The sequence below is a fragment of the Cydia strobilella genome, chromosome 8 (assembly GCF_947568885.1).
Source record: "Cydia strobilella chromosome 8, ilCydStro3.1, whole genome shotgun sequence".
NCBI classification, from domain to species: Eukaryota; Metazoa; Arthropoda; class Insecta; order Lepidoptera; family Tortricidae; genus Cydia; species Cydia strobilella.
The window spans coordinates 8,881,811-8,895,280 of NC_086048.1; the positions used below are offsets into that span (position 1 = coordinate 8,881,811).

Below are 13,470 nucleotides of genomic sequence, written 5' to 3' on the forward strand. Positions count from 1 at the left end.
TTACAACGGGAAACTAAAACCATTTATATTATCTTTCACAAATAAATAAGTAAGTATTATGAGGACAACTTTACACACATCATATTTTACGCAAAAAGGCACAATGGTTGTCTCTTTGAAGAAAATGGTAAGAAATAACTAAAACTAAGTACACACATCAACCTAGTCCCACATTAAGCTCAGTGAGGGTTGTAGCTACTAGATAATGAAAAATCATGTTTCTTATTTTTTCCTTTTGATTTAACTAATTAGCGAGTGACCTGTTCATACAGTTCGACATTGTAAGAGATTACCAATATTGGCTTTAGATACAATAACTTTAGCTAGCTCTTACCTATTTCCGATTTGACCAAGCAATTTCAGTCTTATTTCGTTTGATAGATAATTGAATTTTGAAAGTGTGAATATTACGCAAAACTCTGGTAGGGGGCACCACTAGCACAAACAGTAAACACTACGCCCTGAGTACGTATGTATAAGTTACTCTATGGTTTACGGTTTGTGCTATTGCTGCACTCTGGCGGCAGAACAATGCAGTAATAATCCCTTCTGGTGAAGGAAAACATTGTGATTCAACTACACCAAAGAGGTATTCATTTTTGGGAACATATAAAATTATTTTGTTACTTAGCCAAGCAAGCCGTATTTAACTTTAACTTTTCTACAACACTATCTCTCTTATTCATAAAACTTAGCAAACCTCTGCCTTTCGGCTCTTTCTAACAAACACAAATGGCAAAATAACTGACAGGGATAAACAATTATCGTTGGCTTGTTTAATTTTACAGGCGTTTATAACTATGAATTATGAATAACGCCGTTTTATCATTGTCTAAGACATACAGGGCATAATTTTGTATGGAACACTAAAAAGAAAAAGTACATCGATAATTTTGAGATCGTTTCATGTTCGTATACTATTTGGTATATTGTGTGTATTTTTTTAATTGCCAACATTCGACACATCACACCACTCATGTAATAAAAACGTGCAAGAAATTTATAAAAAAAGACAACCAAAGATATCTAAGTCTTCGTTTCGATTTAAGTGGCATTTCCGTAAATTGATAGGAACCGATAAATTTAAAACCTAAAGGTTTAGACTAGCAAGAACTTGCATAAAATTTAAGTTACATTGCCGAGTACTAAAGTAAACTGTATTCAAAAGTTTGATCAGATACCGCAATGAAACGAAAATTGCATGCAAGTTCTTGCTAGTCTAAACCTCGCTTAAGGATAATCAATACAATATAATCGATCAGCCTTTTATCGTTTATAATCGCTAGATTTGGCAATCAATATGTCCCAGCATTTAGTCAATTCAATTCAATTGGCAAGTGTCAAATGTTGGCTATTAAATAAGTCCATAGGGACTGTGCACGTTGGAGGGTCTGCCAATCGGAAACATAAACTGTACATTGACACTTCACGCCAAAGCAAGTGTTCTACAGTTCACGTACGTTTTCTTATGCATTGTAGGTTCTGCCATCTTGTGGGTTATATCGGAAGCTCAAGCTTGACATTTACACTTCGCGCTAATAAACAGGGGGCTCCTGTGCTGCCCCCTACAGTTCATGCACGTTCCCTATAAAGAAGTACCGTCAACAGGGGTGAACAGGGCTGACTGGGATGAATAGGGACAAAACTTTAAATGTAATTTTATAAAAATACGCACACAATTGTATCATTCGATTGAAAATAATAGTAGATTTATTGTGATACAATTTATGTGGGTATTTTTTAAGAAATTGTCAGGAAAATCACATTTAAAGTTTTGTCCTTATTCACCCCAGCCATCCCTATTCACCCCTGTTGACGGTACATATTAAAAAAAGTAGTCTCACCTGTCGCACAAGTAAAATGCGAATAGATGATTTTCTCCGCATCCGGGTTGAGGTCCACGAACATCCGCAGGATAAACTCGCGCGCCGTGATGGCGTCGCGCTGCGGACCTGCGCACGCACACACACTGCTCTAGCGATACCAGTACCACATATCTACTCACTACTCTACATGTACCGTTTAACTGAGCCGATTGATAACAAGTTATTTATGTGACCATTGATAACTTGACTTACTGGTTGAATGGCTTGTTAAGTAGGTAGCAAAGTTTAGTCCCAAAATTTAGCTTCCTTCTACTAGAAGCCCGCGCAACTACTTTAGGATAGTATTTCACCTATACAATTTCTTTGTCCAATGTGTATTGAGTCTCTCACATTTTGCTTAATGAGAGAGTGAGACGCAATGACAATAGACAAAGAAATTGGACATGTGGCTAATGCGTATACCACCCTTACCAGCCGCCTGAGATAAATGGTAGGTCTGTAAATTCTGTATCAAGTCACTAGCGATTACGGTTTTCACTCAAAATCAAAGATCCATTGATTGTGTAAATGTGTGTGATGTGTAAATGTAACAAAAATTCCTGCCTCGTTAATTACATGTGATATACATCCGCCGCATTATGGCATTATGCGGTAAGTTTGGTTGTCAAAAGTTGACATTTGACAGTCAAGTTTGACTACAAAACATGGTGTGTAGTGTACCATCTGGCTTGGCTGTCAAACTAGGGGCATGTTTTTTCCTAAACTTAACCTCTCTGTTACAATCAATAAATCTGGTCAAAACTTAATACTTTTGCTTGATTTTCGGCAAAATAATTTACGGCCTTTATTACCGACTCAATAGCGACAATAATAATTCTATCTGACTTCAACTAGTGAAATTGCAACAGTTCGTGCTAAAATAACCTTGATATAATTATAAGACAAATTAGCTTAGCCCAGGATACTAGTGTCTAATCTAGCACAATAAATCATGTTATATCTTTATATTATATTATTTACAGTCATCGAAACATAATCGCAGAGTAATAATGAAATAAAAATTGTTTCGTAAAAAAATCATTGCTCATATACAAAACTAGTACCTACTTGTGGCCAAATATTTCACACTTTTTTTAACCCCCTACGCAAAAAGAGGGGTGTTATAAGTTTGACCGCTATGTCTGTGTGTCTGTCTGTGGCACCGTAGCTCTTAAACGTATAAACCAATTTGGATGCGTTTATTTTTATTTGTTATATCAAAATCGATTCATTGCGTTGGGGGATTATTCAATTTTTAATTAAAATTTAGTTTTTACAAATAAGAATGTGACCCGACAACTGTTTTTGTGCTAGTTTTGTCATTGGCAAAACCACAGTTTGAGTGTTTATTCCATGCTAATTATATTTCGATCTTAACAGCCTAGCAAAACTATCACAAGAGTGATGGTGAACCTTTCTGTGTTTGTCATGTTTTCTTTCTGACATTTTTATGGCGCGTCTAGATCTGGTGGCGTTTCTGGCTTCAGACCTGAGTATTAGTAGGTATGTTTTATTAGTTTACAAATTAATAGGTTATCGTCTGTCAAGCCATTTCCGTTAGTAGAAAAAAAGCGGCAAATTTAACAAATGTAGGCGCGTAAGGGTCTCTTCGTCCTAAGAGTTATCTTCCGAAAGAAAATTTGAATTTCGCACGTTTTTCTACTGACAAAGTTGTTTGACAGACTATAGTAATGCATTGTAGGGACAAGATCAACGTGCAGGTGGAGTTGTAAATATTGAAGTTGGACTTCTCGCTCGCATTCGCTGTCTTTTGTGATGCGTGACACGCATTGCGTGATTTGCGTGTGAAGGTGGTGTCGGTTTCTCCAACTCTCTCTCAAGCAACTCTATTTTATGGCTTTTCCTGCATCCCCCACTGCCCCCCCGCCACACACACTAGAATAAAATAATACTTCTCCGCGCCCCAAAGAAAAAGACATACATACAAACTTACATACACTCGGAAAGCCTACATTTTTCTTCTTTGTCAGCATAGTATAGGTTGATTTATAAGAGTTGGCGCGAGATTTGTACTGCACTGTTAAAATTCTCATGTAAAATCCGCGCCAATTTTCGTTACATCAGCTTATATTATGTTTAAATTGAGATTGACTTTTGGGATATAGATAGAAAGATAAGTATAGCAATGTACGTACCGTCGTATTCAGGAAAGTAGTCGACAAGATGCGAATACATGATTTTCTCCTCAAGCAAGTCCTTCTTGTTGAGGAAGAGGATGACCGACGAATGTTGGAACCAGGGGTACGTGATGATGGTCTTAAACAACGCCTTTGACTCTTCCATCCGGTTCTGGAAACGCGGAAATGTATACATTAGTTAAATAGTTACAAACTATAAACAACAACTTCATGTGATTGATGTCATTTCGTCGATGAAACTAGATGTTTTACAGCCGAGGTGTGTCCAGATACAGCGGCGAATGCGCCATATCATATGCAGCGAGCCCACACTCACCTGCAATAATATGTTACACAACGAAGGCCGCAAAAATATCTGACACGATCTTATTTGTGGAGCCATAAGAGCGTGTCATTTATTTTGCGGCCTTCGAAAAGTAACATATTATTGCAGGTGAGTGTACAGTGGCACATTTGCCAGATATGAACGTACTTTTAACCTCTTGTTTGTGTATTATAAGGATCCTGACCGAATTTTAAGTCATCTTATTGTTTTTTTTTTAGAACGATGTCTTCTGCTCTATCATACAGCACAATCGAGATTTGAACCTATGACCTTTGACCACCGCATACATATGAAAGGTTAAACCATTCACCCATGTTGTTAACTAGGACAACCATTATATGATTTGGGTACTTCTAAAAGTTAACTCTAAGGACAATTATATAAGGTACCTATAAGTTAGGGTAAGGTTTAATGCATGCCTGGACTGGAACAAGTTTTCGGTAATCTGATTAAATTGTTTTATGAAATCAGGTGGTGTGCAAACGCCAATTTGGCTCGCCGATTCCACTGTGTTCGATTGTAAGATTATGACCGATAAAACGGAGGTGTGGGAGCAACTCAAGATTACCAATTTGTGACGCTGGTATGCGCGTTTGGAGCATTATTTTTAATTTAGAGCGCTTGAATGTCACCATAAATCTAAAATTGGTGATTAAATTATGGACGTGTGGACGCTAGATCAGATTGACGCAAACTTCTTTTCTGATGTATTTTTCTTTCAACGGGCAACACAATTACGTTGCGTCGTTTTATCAGATTTCCTATGGCCATTTACCATATTATTATGTACCATAATATTGCATTGTCACCCAGCTTACATATGTATGTATGAGTAGTTTCAGCTCAATCGAATAATGTGAAGTGGCTCTAATTTAGCATATAATAGCAATATTTGACCCGAACATAAAAACAAAACAGTTTTAAATGATTCACGGTTAGAAAACAATACAAAAGGTAATCACGATCAATATAAGTATATCACGATCAATATCCCGGTCAATATAAGTTTAGCATAAATACAAACATTGCAAGTTAAATAAAAGCTGGTAAAAAGAAATAAACTATTAAACTTACCTCATTTTCAGATTCGAATAAAATTTGATCATATTCACTAAGAGCTACTAAGAATATGATGGAGGTGACGTTTTCAAAACAGTGAATCCACTTCCTTCTCTCGGATCTTTGGCCCCCGACGTCTACCATTCTGTTGGAAAAAAATATACATACACTATAATTTAAAAAAATACCTATATGATTTCCTCTGATGGTGTTACTTGGACGTAATTTAGGGAAAAGGATCCAAGGCACAAAAAATTAAAAACCAAATCCCAATCATTGTCTATAGAAATATAGTTTCAAAAAGTATACGTGATAGGCCACTTCTTTGTTTCATATTTGTCTATTGCAAAACTTATCTAGTGACCTATGCATACCTGTGCTAACTCGGGGCACGTTCTAGGGATTTGATGTCGATAAATAATATGTAAAATTGTCGATATATATTTATACATATGTGCTCACTGAAAAATCCTCGATTACTAAAAAGAGGTTCGATATCATGACCGATATAGTCTCTTAAGATAATAAAAGTATACCGATGTAATTTTAAACTAAAAAAATAATACACGTTTTAATTTGTTAAGTGTATTTATTTTAAAATCCAGATAAATAATAATATTAGTTAGTTAGTGTAAACATTTCCCGCACCAGCTATCATTATATTTGATCTCCGTGTGGCCCAAAAGTTATAACTGGTAGAGAATGCCTTCAGGCATTAAGTTCGCCTTTTGTACAACTTTTACTGTGCTATAAAGTTTAAATAAATAAACATTTATTTATGTTGAATAACATCTAGATGTTGACAGTTTACATTGATATAATTTTTTGTCGATAAAATATTTTGCTACATCACTTTAGTATTCGTGCCCCGAGTTAGCATAGGTATGAAGGTACCTAAGGTAGGTAGGTAGTATCATCAACACCAGGCAATTAATTGCACGTAAACAAGCCTGACCAAAGCCTCGACTTGATATGAAGTCATGGCATGTGGGGCACTAAATGTACTGACTTTATATCTTTCGTACTTTCTTCTCTTCTAATCTACACTAAGGCTGTAATAGTTATTTACGATACAAGTGCGGAAAAGAGGAAATTCGAAACGAGTGGCGATAAATGACGGGTGCGGTCGTGTTTTAAATCGACACGAGTTGCGAATTACCTATTCGCACGTGTATTATACGTTATACGTTTTACAGTACATATGGCCCTTTAAACTTTCGACATATGCACGAAAAGTGCTCTTTACGCACTAGTGCGAGAAAGTAGCACCATATGTACTGTAAAAACACTTGCAGCCTGTGGATCAACTGCACGAAGAAAGCTTATAGTGCGCTGCGCGTCCTCTACAATAATATGTTCAGGATGCAGTGCGTCGGGGGTGTTCGCGGAGGCACACACGGACGGATGTTCATGCTATTATGCGCAAACGCGTCGCGTCCCTGATGAGCCGTGCGCGCGCAGCACCAACGGGCTCTAGAGCGCGGTCGCAGGGGCCAACGACAGCCCGATATTTGGCCACTGGGCGAAATCTCACGCGCCACATGCCCATTATGAAAAATGATGACAGAATGGAACATAAATTTGACGTATAATATTTTTTTTAATTATTCGTATCTATTTTAATTGTGTAATTATTGAAAAATATTTAATATTTAATTTATTTTGTTTTACCTTATTATATTGAATTTGTTTTGTAATTTACGTAATATTAAGTTTACTATGGATATCTTGTCCAAAATAAAAGCTTTTTAATTTTAATTTAATTTTTATATCAAGACAATGGCAGCGAAAAGATTTAAGCGCCACCCGGATGCCAAGGATGTAAGTAAATGTGGATCCAGATTATCCAGAATCCAGATCTAGGGAACGCACCGCTACCAACTGCTCGAGTGAATTGCGTAGTACGATCTGCTTTTTTCTAACAAGTTTGGTTGTTAGAAAGAGACAGACATCGACTACAGGAGGTTCAAACAAAACGCGCCCGCGTGCAGATTACGAAAAGACCCGCGTACATCGCATTCGCCAGGTCTGGACGGATCTAGAATTCTCAATTCGTCGGGATTTATGTTACCCGATTTCTCGAAAACGGGTCGACTGATTTGAAAATTTACTTTTCGTTTTAAAAGGTATAACTTTAAAATTAGTCCCATTGCCATCACGTCAGGTTTTGATGATGGGAACATGTAAAATAAAGAGAACTCTTTTTATATTATCGAAAAGTAGTATTTGGCGAAGTAGAGCACGTAAATCACATAATTAGATAAAAAGCATATACATATTATAATGATGACATGTTAGACTATTTATGAAGTAGGTTCTTGTTTACGTATAGATTATTCTGAATAACTTCTGCCGCAGAATATACGTATTTCCACTCAAAATTGACATTGACAAACTCACAATTTTCGAGTCCTTACGCAGTGTAGGTAGTACTAACGTGACACGCAATAATATAAAAAGTAAAACAATATTAAGTGAACAATACAACACCCACACACCATTGACCAAGCTGTTAAAACAGGAAGTAAGTAAGCTCAAAACCAGATTATAAAATAGATATTTTAATAAACTCGCAATTTTTCAAACTTTAAAAAAATATTAATTTACATATTACAAGAACACGTTGTACTGATTTACATAAAAATATTGAAGATATCGTAACGTAAATATTTGTTACGACCAAAATATATTTATTTATTCTAGAAGCTTGTGAAATATTGCGAATTGTTAAATATTAGTATGTAGTTGAAAAATTAGTGACAATAAAAAGAAAAAAACACATCATGCACAGGCAGAATAGCGCAATATAATCAAACCTTCCTCACCTCGACATCGTAGGCAGAAAGGCATACAAGTACTACTTACAGGAATGCTGGGATTTCGTAGCATATTATACCACTGAATATTAAACATCTTAAGGATTTCAGGAACAAATAGCTTAGCGAGACTAACGCAGGGGCTGCAAGGGTCACTCCAACTTCACGCGCTGAGTCATACCTAAATATGATGCCATCAAGATCAAACGGATACTCAAGGATACCAGTAGTGGCCTGTCGCGCGCGAAGGATATCCTGCTCCGTCGGCAGATAGTCCGCCGCCTCGATTCTGGCCAGATCGCTTAAATAACTGAAATACATCATGCACAACTAAACAAAGCACCTATAAATACGCATGCACAGTTGCAGACATCCACCGATTCTTAAACTAGACACCAAAATAGAAGCAAGACTAAAGAGTTCGCAGACATAAAGCGACGCATGCCCCGCAAGGTACAAATGTTACCTAAATCGTATCTCCTCCAAATCAAAGGGGTATTCTATAATGCCCGTCGTGGGCACTCTCACGCGAAGGATGTCTTGTTCGGTCGGTAAGTAATTGGGTGCCGCCACGCGGTCTATCTCCTGCAAGTAGCTATGGAAAAAAAATCCCTCAATCTCTGACTTCGAAATAACAAACATGGAAGCTAACGCTTTAGTGCCGAGCGTCTAAATGGATTTTAAATCAATCACATCACTTTGGAAACCATAGGGCATTTTAGTTTAAAAACGTACTGATGAGTCGTATTTAAATGTCAATGTTGCTTGGCATTGCCGGTTTAGACTTTCTTATGCCGCTGGTTTCTGGACTATAAAGACAAGTGTCTGAAACGAGTGTTTACGATTGGTGTGTAAACTAAACTGTAAACAGTTTTATTTCAGCAGTAACACTCATCTGTAACGCGCGCAATCTACTGAAGGATTTAATTTCAGAGATCGTATCGAACAGTTTACCAATAAAGGCGTAGCATTACTAATTTGCTTATATGGCAACGTCTTACAATGTTATAAGTCCCCAGAGAAACATTATGGTTAAGTAAATGACTGCCATCCACTGAGTTTATTAATTTTAATAATATTACTTTAGGCCAGGATTACACTTGTAAGTTTTACTTACGTAAGTAGGGACAAAGCTATTTGTTAGAATAAGATAACGATATTCATATCTCATTCTGTAGTATAGCTGTGTCCCTACTTACGTAAGTAAAACTTACAAGTGTAATCCTGGCCTTATGACAATAGAAAATTATAGGATAATCGAATCATGTATAGATGAATAATACTAATAGTGAAGTAATAGTATCTACAGTCATACAATTCTGAATGATGTAATGTTTTGATAGTTACGTCTGTTACTTACCTATAACTATCGATATTACTAGACGCTGAAACGCATATCATAAATATTATAGACGACATTCCACTCAATCAACACAGATTTCTTAGAATAGTGATTTATACTTATTTTATGGACATTGCACTTGCTGTAGAACTGTAGATGTTGAGTCAGAGTATGACATTAAACTAGGGGATCAATCGCCATCAAATACATTTGAGCGGACATTGTGCTCACAAAAGGAAATATCAGAGCACATCTTTACGTTAAATATTAAGGACCGATCTACCGAAATTTGACTGAACGCAAATGCAGTCACATGTTTTACGCGTTGCGTTTTCGACGTACATTTTGTTGTATAAACGATGCGACTTTTTCCCGAGGGTTGGTACAGTATTTGATGACTATTGCATTCAGCGAATATTCGTGTCGCGGTCTCATTCGTCCTCGTAGACAAAAACTGAGACACCGACACCAATCTTTGCTTATTTCCGAACTCATAGACAATAATATAATGTACTTACTATTTGGCAGAGTCAGTGAGCTGGTACTCCCGCCTGCGGTCATAGCACTCCTGAATCCCGTTGTCGGCCCACAGACCTTTGATCGCCTCCACGTACGGACTCTCGAACGTGGTCACGCTCTCAAAGTCGATTGATGATATCAAATCCGCCTTTTCCTGAAAATCATTTGTAATGCGTTAAATATAGACACGATTTCTTCCAAGTGAGTCATTACTTCCAGAAACGGTTTGCAGTGAGAGCTGGCATTTTTATCTGTCTCCTGACAAATACTGAATTTAGGTCGACAATTAGGAAGTCATTAACGCACTAATGAATAGCAATGCTTAAAAAATTCGAAACTGGATAGAGTACTCTCAATATCCGACACAAGCTTATCACGACTCTCCAGCACCATGGAATGAGGGATGTTGGCACGGCCTGTGTAATAGGACTATCACTAATAGGCATCCCCAGTACTGTCGTCTGAATATGCATAGCAATGAATGTCGTCGATAGATAACAAACATGTCATTCATGTGCAGCAAAAACAGCGTAATAATAATAATAAAAATAATAAGCAGGGCAGCTTGTGGCGAGCTGTTGGGGAGTGACGACCCCACGGACCCGAGTGCTCCAGAGAGTCGGTCAGGGTCTCCGTCTCCGGCGTGTCTTCGTCGGTCGGAGTGGATCCCAAGGGGACCCGCAGGACTCTCAGCTCTGGCTTGCCTTCATTGGCCGTCCAGAGGGGAGTCGTAAGAGCTATATGCTCCAGGGGTGGAAGTGAAAGATGCATAAGACGCGAGTTGGCACAGTGGCTGCTAACAGCCACTGGGTAGAAAGCGGCGCACACCTCTCGACACCCCTGAGCCGCTCACACCGGTGTTGCTCCTGGTAGTCTTCACGACGGCAGTTTCAGGGGCCCATCTAGTCAGCGGCAAGTCACCACCTGCCTCGATAACGTGTTTTAACATTGTTATGGCAGGTGTCCGGAGTTCTTTACAATAGCCCAGTCTCATTGTCCACCCAAACTTCAATCCATAGACCGGTATACTGTTCACTTTTTCTGCAATAATCCCAATGCCTGCTGCGACCGGTTCATGGGTGTCTATTGTTGCGCCTGTGAACGGGTTCCAGCAGGCGTGCAGGCGTCAGACATTAAAGCTCTCCAAGGGGCCTCTACGTGTTGGATCTATATCCCCACGCAAGCCTATCAAAAGACCGGGATTTATAGGCCCGTGATATCGAAGGAGATACAAAAAATAATAAAACTAAATGTAAATATTTTCAAAATTGCCTGGTATAATTTGATGTATATCATACAAAAAAAATTTAATTAAAAAAAATGCTGAAATGTAATAATATATATTTTTAGATTCGGCTCAAAAACGCCTTCATTTAATACCACGCACGATAGGTTTCTGAACAATTTTTTTCCCACACAAAAAAAGATGACGTCATAACTCCTCTCCATTTTTTTATTTGTTTGGTTCTACGGGTTAAATTTATTCAAATGGCCTAAAGATCAATCGTACCAATTTTCATACTTTTAACACCATTTGCAGCATTTTACTGAATTTCGGGGTGTACCTAGGACTAGTAATACAAAATCACATCTCTAAGAAGTAATTATTATTATTCAGAGCCCACTGTGTCCCACTGCTGGGCAAAGGCCTCCCCCCTCTTTTTCCACTTGCTATATCTGGCCAGCCTCGCAAAAAGTAATCCAAGTTATCCCGCCATCGCCGACGAGGTCTGCCGGATCCCCGGTTAGACTCGTGGGGCTCCCACTCCGTGGTTAACTTGGCCCACAAGTCGTCCGGCATTCGGCAGCCATGACCAGCCCAGTCCCATTTCAACTTAGCCGCTTTCCGAGCTACGTCTATTATTTGAATCTTAGAGCGCAGCGTGGTGTTTCGGACTCGTTCCCTTAATTATACACGTAATATGCTGCGCTCCATAGCTCTCTGGCAAACCCCGAGTTTGGACTTCTGAGCTTCTGTCAATGACTAGGTCTGAGCACCGTAGGTGAGAACTGGAAGTACGCACATGTCCATGAGCCTACGCTTGAGTGACAGAGGTAGGTCTCCCTTCATCAGGTGTTTCATTGACCAATAGCTCTTCCAGGCTTTTTCGGTGCTACTTTGGACTTCTTTGTCCGGTCGCGCCTGGAAAGAGACTATTTGGCCAAGAAAAAGGTATTCTTGGACATTTGCGATGTGTTCTCCGTTTATCTCAATCTCACGTTTTGTGCTGTTAGTCATGACTCATGCATGACCTTGGTCATTGACATAATCATCTTCAGTCCAGCCTCGAGGCTTGCGTTGCTAAGGTCTTCTAACATATGACTTAACTGGGATGAAGTTGAGGAAAACAAGACTATATCGTCGGCGAAGCGAATGTTGGTCAGCCTCCTCTCCCCGACAATCAAGCCCCTCTCTCCCCACAGCGGCGTAAGTTTTTAGAACACCTGCTCTAAAGTGCTGGTGAAAAGCTTCGGCGATAGCGGATAGGGAGATCCACTAAGAAGTAAAACCCTTCAAATATTTACGATCGATTAACCTTTCATAATTATGTGTGCAGTGGTCAAAAATCGTGGATTGAAACATCGGTTGTGCTATACAGGGTGTTTAACTGTTTATTTAATCACATTCACATGCAATAACTTACGGGCTGAATATATAGGTCATACTGAGCAACTTTTACTATGGGACCAACCCCAAAATCACCAAAAAAAAAACTCCCCTATTTGCAGTTTGACAACCAAAATGTATGAAACAGCCAATTTATTCTCGCGATTTCGGGGTTGGTCCCTAAGTTGCTCAGCGTAAATTATTGCAGGTGACTAAATAAACCTGTATAAAGCAGAAAAAAAACCGGACAAGTGCGAACCGACCTCACCCACCGAAGGTTCCGTCCGTACAAATTTTACTTATTTTTTATTTAGTTTTTTTTTACAAATTTATAGTTTTCAGATTTTTCCCTGTACTTGTAGTGTAAGACGATATTATGTGTTACTTGCAAAATTTCATCGTTCTAGGTCAACGGGAAGTACCCTATACATCGTGTTTATTTTCCCGTTAATTACAAGGGTGCATTCGTGAGCTTTAATAAAGTAATTTTCTCAAAGACACCGGTATTCTAATTAACTCAATTTCGGAGATAATCAATAAAAAAACTGATAACTAAGGCCCCTACGAGCGTGTACACTTGCCTTAGGGTCTGTTTACATATTGATTAGTATTTAGTACGAGTTCGTACATTTGCTACTAAACTTAAGTACCATCTCGGACGATCGATGTTCGCGTTTTCAATTGTTAGGTTGAGTTAAATCTAATGCCCGTGTTACGCTATGCCACATTTAATTACTTTTTTTTTATTAACTACCTATGCCATTTAGTTTTCTTAAA

General features: G+C 38.4%; 1 protein-coding gene across 5 annotated transcripts in view; it reads right to left on the reverse strand.

Annotated features, from left to right (window-relative positions):
* LOC134743580 (guanine nucleotide-binding protein G(q) subunit alpha) overlaps window positions 1–13,470 on the reverse strand; it is a 37,009-nt gene that overhangs the window by 2,497 nt on the left and 21,042 nt on the right. For 3 of the 5 annotated variants that reach the window (XM_063677133.1, XM_063677129.1, XM_063677131.1), the window contains exons 4-8: window positions 10,085–10,239; window positions 8,406–8,534; window positions 5,424–5,553; window positions 4,022–4,175; window positions 1,845–1,952 (exon numbers count right to left, since the gene is read on the reverse strand). In XM_063677133.1, coding sequence (XP_063533203.1) covers window positions 1,845–1,952; window positions 4,022–4,175; window positions 5,424–5,553; window positions 8,406–8,534; window positions 10,085–10,239 — 676 coding nt within the window. Of the gene's footprint in view, window positions 1–1,844; window positions 1,953–4,021; window positions 4,176–5,423; window positions 5,554–8,405; window positions 8,535–8,690; window positions 8,820–10,084; window positions 10,240–13,470 lie in introns of all 5 variants that reach the window. The other 2 variants (XM_063677134.1, XM_063677130.1) reach the window with 2 other exon arrangements.